General features: G+C 50.2%; 1 protein-coding gene across 2 annotated transcripts in view; it reads right to left on the bottom strand.

Annotated features, from left to right (window-relative positions):
• The window catches only part of Bicdl2 (BICD family like cargo adaptor 2), an 8,757-nt gene extending 3,701 nt beyond the window's left edge, over positions 1 to 5,056 (bottom strand). The window contains exons 1-2 of one of the 2 annotated variants that reach the window (XM_031352377.1): positions 5,004 to 5,056; positions 3,481 to 3,775 (exon numbers count right to left, since the gene is read on the bottom strand). In XM_031352377.1, the coding sequence (XP_031208237.1) occupies positions 3,481 to 3,762 (282 nt within the window). In that variant the 5' untranslated portion in view covers positions 3,763 to 3,775; positions 5,004 to 5,056. Of the gene's footprint in view, positions 1 to 3,480; positions 3,776 to 4,711; positions 4,823 to 5,003 lie in introns of those variants that run through there. The other variant, XM_031352378.1, reaches the window with a different exon arrangement.
• Positions 5,057 to 7,516: the final 2,460 nt, after the last annotated feature.

Here is a 7,516-nt window from a genome sequence, read left to right as displayed (position 1 = left end):
AAAAAAAAAAAAAAAAGCAAGTCAGTGAGAGGCACAAGGAGTGAAATGAAACCCAGAGAGAGCTAGGAAGAAGACTCCAGGCCAAATAGGTGGGCTCACACAGGCAGTGTTGGGAGCTATAGCCCTGATGCCCACTTACCTCCTGCTGCCGCCTGGGCTTCTGGACCCGAAGTCGTAATCGGCGTTTTTGGCGTCTGAGTCTGGTAGAATTTAAACCCCGGCCCATGGCCTCTCTCACACGTCGAAGTCTCCTAGAACTTCTGTGGACCAGCTTGGCCCAGCCCCTCTTCCCATCTCCCTCTAATTAATCTCCCTGGGCTGTCCCACCCAGAGCCCCACCCCTCGATCTGCCCTCCCCTAAACCTGTTGGACCAGGGAGAAGGGCGGGAGTGGGGGTGCAGGGTGAGACAAACACTTAACACATGGGAAGAGAGACAAGTCTGGGAGGCTCGCTGTCTCTTAAGGCCTTAAAGCAGGAAGGGATGGGCCAAGTGACTCTGATCACAGCTGCTACAATTATGAGCAGGTGTTCCTGCCAGGCGCTTTGCGGGCTCTCTATCTGCATTACTTCATTTCAGCCACTAGAGGGAGAACATCAACATCCTCAAACGAGGAAACAGGGTCAGAAGCTGGAAACATGGGACCACAAGCTAGGCAGCCAAACTCTTAATGAATTGATAGGGCAATAAAAGACTGCTTGGTGCTTGGTTCTGCTACTGCTATATGGTTTTGACAAGTCCTTTTAATATTTTGCAAATCCCTTTAACGCCTCCAAGCCCTTTGTCCTTTTTTTTTTTTTCCTTTTTTTTTTTTTGGTTTTTAGAGACAGTTTCTCTGTGTAGTTCTGTCTGTCCTGGAACTCACTCTGTAGACCCGGCTGGCCTCGAACTCAGAAATCCGCCTGCCTCTGCCTCCCAAGTGCTGGGATTAAAGGCGTGTGCCACCACCGCCCAGCAAGCCCTTTGTCCTTAAACCCCTACAGACACATACCATCCCTATTCAATATTTCCCGCATTCCTTCTATTCTAGGATCTGGCTATTAAGAGCTGAAGATCTTCACTGCCAGAGGGTCACAAGCAAATGGGCACATGCCTGAATCAGGAAACTTTAGAGAGAGTGGGGGGGAAGAGCTATGAAGAACTTAGGAAAGTGAGAATGGGGAGGCAGAACAGGGGGGTTCACTTAAGGAGGGGTTGATGTTTGCATTGGCCCCTGCAAAGCAAGGGAGGCCAACCAGGAAGAGGGTGGCAGGCGGAACAGCCAGTGCAAAACAGGAGCAAGGGCACACATCTGCAATCTCAACATCTGGGAAAGTATGATTGGAGGCTGCTGAGTTTAAGGCCAGCCCCGAGCTGCATAGCAAACCTAACTCAAAAGTCGGGCAGGCAGGCAGGCAGATGTGAAAGCCCTAAGGAGCAGGCCCTGTGAAAGCCCTAAGGAGCAGGCCCTGTGAAAGCCCTAAGGAGCAGGCCCTGCGTCACTGGAGGAACTGAGAAAGACCCTGTCAAAAGAGGGATGATGTCACTGACACTAGAGGCCACAAGTTCCCTGGACTTTTAGGCCACGGTGATGAATTTCAGTTCTGTGATGACAGCTGTGGTTTGGGAATGAAGTCATAAGGAATATGATTGCTCTTTCTCTTCTCTTTTTCCTTCTTTCTTTCTTTTTCTTTTTTTCTTTCTTTCTTTCTTTTTTTTTTTTTTGAGAAAGGTTTTTCTGTGTATCCTTGGCTGTCTGGAACTTGCTTTGTAGACCTGGCTTGGTTTTGGATTCACAGAGACCCACCAGCCTCTGCCTCCCAAGTGCTGGAATTAAAGGCATGTGCCACCATGCCCAGCCTGATTGCACTTTTGATGTTCATTGGCTACTAGAGTCCAGGAAAGCTGTGGCCAGGGTGAGGATGCTGCAGAGCCTGGGGCAGAGCCATGACTACTGCCACCAGTGTTGAAGCTACAGAGAGTGAAATATGGATGGGGAATTCAGAACCATGTGTAGAAGATTCAACGAGGCTTACAGGTGTGCAGAGACCTGCGCACCATTTATCTGCACATTTGGTTGGTGACCTGGTGGGGATGGTTCAGGGCAGTTGGCTACCAAGGTCAGCTGAGAGCAGGGAGCCAGGTCTACAATGTGCGTACAGGAGGGCATCTACAAATGCAGGTGTGAGCCCCGGGTAAAAGTGGGGCTGACAACTGAGCAGGCAGAGGGAAGACCTGACCCTGCAACCCAGAGTTAGACAAGAATGAAGGGGGGGGGGCACATGGGATCACTTAGCTGCTCCAAGGCTGGCAGGGCTTGCTGCGGATGAGTGAGCCTTTAGATTTAGAGAGGGCCAACACTGTACCTGGGGTCACAGAGACAGACAGGGATCTGAACACAGATCCTCTTTATCCTTAAATTATTTATCTGTCATTGAGATGGGGTCTCACTAGTAGGCCTGGCTGGTCTGGAGCTTATGCACATCAGATTGGCTTCACATACCTGCCTGTCCTTGCCTCCTGGGATCCTGGGATTAAGGTGTGTTCTACCACATCCAGCTTGAGATTATTTATTTATGATGCATTGCTGTGCTGGGATTGAACCCAAGGCTTTGCATGCATTACAAAAATGCCTTGCTACTGAACTACGCCTCCAGTTTAGAGTTCTTGCTGACTTTCTTTCTTTTTTCTGGTCTCATGTAGCCCAAGATGGATTCAAACTCAATAGGTAGCCAAGTATAGCCTTGAACCCTACTGAACTTCCGGCTTCCACTCTCCAAGAGCTGGATACAGGAGCCATGGATTTGTGTTTACTTGGCAAGAATTCTACCATCATACCAAGTGCACCTTATCCCCAGCCTGCTTTTATTTTTTTAGATTTTATTTTTTAAATTGATGTGTATGTGTGTTTGTGTGTTTTCTCTTTCCTTTTTTTTTGGTTTTTTTGAGACAGGGTTTCTCTGTGTAGCCCTGGCTGTTCTGGAACTCACTCTGTAGACCAGGCTGGCCTCAAACTCAGAAATCCACCTGCCTCTGCCACCCAAGTGCTGAGATTAAGGGAGTTTGCCACCACTGTCCAGTTTCTCTTTCCTTCCTTTTTTCTTCTTTTCTTTTCCTGTCTTTCTTTCCCTATTTCTTTCTTTCTTTCTTTCTTTCTTTCTTTCTTTTTTTTTTGAGACAGGGTTTTACTATGTAGTCCAGGCTGAACTTGAACCCACAGAGATCTAGATCTTCCTGCCTCTGCCTCCCAAGTGTTGGGATTAAAGGCAATGTGCTACCATACCTGGCTTTTTTTCTCTGGGGACAGGTCTTGTTATGTAGCCTTTCTCGGCCTCTAGAGTGCTGGGACTACAGGCTTCCATGTACACTTTCCATGGCTTCCTTGCCCAGATCTGTTTGAGAGGCATTACTCTGCCCGCATGTCCTCTCTCCTCTCCCTGCTTGGCTTTCATTTTGTCCATTCCAGCCCTGCCCACCCCCATCTGCCCCGCAGCCGGCTCACTTCTTCACGCTCCAAGTGCTGAGTGTTCAGTGTTTCCAGCTGCCTCCGAAGCTCCTCGTTACGTTCCAGAAGCATCTTGCCGAGCTCCGCGGCCAGCAACAGGTCCTTTTCTTTTTGTTGCAGCTGCAGAGCCAGGTCCTCTGGTTCTTCTGGCCCTGGCCCTCCTCCCAGGAAGGAATCTCGTCGCTCCAGCACAAAGGGAAAGAATCCTTCATCACCACTAGGAGAAGCGCCCCCGGAGAGCAGCCCGGAAGGGAAGCTTGGCCCACCAGGGGAGTCCATGGTGCCTGTGCATCTGTCAAGACAGGTTGTTGCTGAGCATAGCTATTGGGCAGCAGCTCTGGGGCTCACCCCTAGTGGCAAACACCTAAGCCTTTCAATCTTGCAGCTGGGGCCAACAAGGGTTAATAATGATCCACGTTGGCCACCCAGCTCCGTTAATGACCTCAGGGTAGACTGAGGCTGAAAGCAGAAGGAAACCAGCCATCTTGCCCTTCACCTCCTGCCTCCTGCCTTTGTCACACATTCTTTGCCCTAGGGAAGATTTGTCCCTGCACTCTGGTGCCACAAGCTACCCAGTGACAGACCCTTGCTCCTCTTCCTAGTCCCTCACCTCCTGGGCACAAATCCTAGAATGGCAGGCTCACATAGACTCAGTCTTAGGGATGAAACCAATTCCCTATCTGGAGAGTGCAGGCTCTCACTAATGGGAACAGCTGTGTCTTGTCCCTTTAGCCACAGGGATCCAAGTCCTTTCCCGTCCAGAAACTCAGCTCTCTAGCTCTTTGCCTTCCCATATCCTGGTCTACTTTCTCAGGACCCAAGTGCGTTCAACTTGATTTAGCCTTGTCAGCCTTGATGGCCATCGCGCCCCTCTCCTGAACTCCAAGTGGGATCTCTGGAATCCTTATTTTATCAAGACTCAGGTATTCCTGCCTCTACCCCTCCTGACTTAGGAGCCTTCATCCACAGACCCCCAATTTCCCTGGGCCCTGGCGCTGACCCAGCGCAGGGCGAGGTAACAGGTTGTGCCAGCCAGCGCGCCATAGCCTCCACTTCGGGTTTCTGTTTACTTCCCGGCCCGCCCCTGGGGATGGAAGCCCTGTGCTTTACGAGGGCCGCCCAGGGAGAGGGGTTCAGGGGCTCAGGAGGAAAAGCCTGACACTCTGGTTTCTCCATGCCAACCCCGGGAGGGTCCCTGCCCCCTACTCACCCCGGAGCCCACACGCACCTTTCCCCTCCCCGCGACAGGTGCCAGGTACAGCTGGGCCGGAAAATCCCAAGTGTTATATATGTCGCAGTCCAGTTGTCCTAGGACTAGACCCAGTGGGTTCCGGAACCCCTGTTTTGGATATCCAATGCCTAGCCACCACCCTCTTTGCTGCAGGTGCCCGGCTTCCTGGAGTTACTTCCAGAATCCCTAGAGGCTGTTCCCGATCTCCTTCATCCTACAGTTCCGACTTGTCCTCCCCAACCATGCCCAAAACCTGGGTGTCCCGCCCTCAGCACCCCTAGGCTCTCACCTGTCGCCACCGGGCTCCCTCCGAGGTTCCCCGATCCCCGAAGTCCTCTTCCGGAGGCGGCGCCAGGTGCAGGCTTGCACAGGTGAGGGGGCGGTGCCGCGGGAGGGGTTGGGACGCCCTCTAGTGGTGGGAATGGCTAGGCACTGTCAAAGGAATGTCACATCCCTCTTAAAGATCCATCTTGCTCCTACTGGGAAAATGAATTGAACACTTATTATGAGCAGATCTATAGGCTGAGCAAAGAAGTCAGTTTTTTACTCTTCATGCTTGCTCTTGTGATAGGAAATTATTAGTAAGGAGACTGTGGTAAGCCCTCCATTAAGAAAGCCTTTTTATAGGAATTTTTTTTCCCTTTGTGACTTTCTAAGGAAGTAGCAGCTACTGACACAACTTTTTATAGAGGGGCAAGCTGAGGTTCGGGGAAACCACTGGCTTTGCTTGGGGATACAAGTTTGTTATTGTCTCTCTCTTTTGTTTTGTTTTTTTGTTTGTTTGTTTTGTTTTTTGTTTTTGTTTTTTGAGACAGGGTTTCTTTGTGTAGCCCTGGCTGTCCTGGAACTCACTCTGTAGACCAGGCTGGCCTCAAACTCAGAAATCCACCTGCCTCTGCCTCCCAAGTGCTGGGATTAAAGGTGTGTACCACCACCGTCCGGCCTTGTTATTGTCTTAATTACTTTTCTATTGCTGTGACAAAGCATCGTGACCAAGGCAACTTATAAAAGAAAGCATTTATTTTGGGGGCTCGTGGCTCCAGAGGGTTAGAGACTGATTATGGCAGAAGCATGGCAGCAGGCAGACAGGCTTGGTACAGGAGCAGTAGCTGAGAGCTTACCTCTGATACATGGGCAGGAAGAGTGAGGACCTGACATGGGCTCGCCTCCAGTGGCACATGTCTTCCAATAAAGTTGGACTCCCTAATCCTTCCCAAACAGTTCAACCAGCTGGGGACAGAGCATTCAAATGTATGAGCATTTTGAGAGGGCATTCTCATTTGAACCCCCACAGTTAGGAACAGTGAAAGTATGAGGTGCCATCTTTGGGATGTGTGTGTGAGACAGGGTCTCCTGTATCACAGGATGGTCTCAAACTCACGAAAGAACAGAGGACACTGAGCTTCCAGATGCTCCACCTCCTGGTGTGAGGGTGACAGGCACGCACCATCCACACTCAGCTCTTGCTGTGCTGGGGTTTGAATCCATACCTGGTGTGCACTTGGAAAGTACTCTACCAACCGACTGTATTGCCAGCCCTAGCATCTTATTCTTTAACAATTCCATGCTACATATAAGACGCTGATTCCCAGGTACCTAAAGTGGCTTACTGCGAAGCACACCTGAGTCCACATGGCTCCAGACGTGGGGTCTCAGTCCTGTCTTTCTGCAGAGTTGGGTCTCATGCTCAACAAGGCCAACACCCATGGTATGGAGCCAAGGCAGGTGATTTGGACCAGCTCACAGAGTGATACCCCAGTCTCGGCCCTGTGGCTCTTCATAATCCTTTTTAGACACCAGGGCTTCCTGAGGCATAGGGCAGGAATTCCAGGCCTAGTAAAGAGGACAAATGTATCTCTGGGAAAGAAGTGTGCTGGCAAATGTTTAACAACAGGGTTTCTGGGGAAAGTAAAAGCTGTAACTTGATATTTACTTGATATATTTACCGGTTTCTGTGGTATACTCAGTCTAGGAGGATTTGAAGATATACCAGGATATCAGCTGAGTGTAAGTAGGAAGGGCCTATACATAATCAGGAGAGAGAGGGAGAGAGAGAGACAGAGACAGAGACAGAGAGACAGACAGAGACAGAGACAGAGAGAGAAAGAGACAAAGAGAGAGACAGAGAGACAGAGAGAGGGGGAGACAGAGAGAGAGAGACAGAGAGAGAGAAAGAGATAGAGAGACAGAGAGAGACACACAGAGAGAGAGACACAGAGAGAGACACAGAGAGAGACACAGAGAGACAGAGAGAGAGACAGAGAGAGAGAGAAAAAGAAAGGGAGAGACAGAGAGAGGGAAGGAAGGAGGGAGGGGGAAGGGAGAAATGTTGGAATTGAACCCAGAGCTTCTACATTCTACCCAAGAGATCTACCACTGAGCTACATTTCTCATCTTCAGCTTTCCAAAGAGTATCTGTTCTGTGTGTCTCTGGCTAGGGTACAGGACTCCTGAGTCTTGGAACGTTGGAGGTCTTGGATCTAAAAAAATAGGAAGTAGGCCAGGTGGTGGTAGTGCACACCTTTAATCCCAGCACTCGGAGGCAGAGGAAGGTGGATCTCTGAGTTCAAGTCCAGCCTGGTCTACAGCACAAGATCCAGGACAGCCAGGGCGACATAGAGAAACCCTGTCTTGAAGAACCACAAAAAAACAAAACAAAACAAAACAAAACAAAAAACCCAAAACAAGGCTGGCAGGTGGTGGCCTAGGAGGCAGAAGCAGGAGGATCTCTGTGTGTTCAAGGCCCTCCTAGGTACTACCTAACCCCCCTGAAAATCAAGCAAAGTGTCCCCTCCAATGGCC

This window comes from Mastomys coucha, unplaced genomic scaffold (genome assembly GCF_008632895.1).
Source record: "Mastomys coucha isolate ucsf_1 unplaced genomic scaffold, UCSF_Mcou_1 pScaffold5, whole genome shotgun sequence".
In the NCBI taxonomy this organism is placed as follows: Eukaryota; Metazoa; Chordata; class Mammalia; order Rodentia; family Muridae; genus Mastomys; species Mastomys coucha.
The sequence above is the reverse complement of the archived record's forward strand: the minus strand, read 5'-3'. Positions and strand labels throughout refer to the sequence as shown.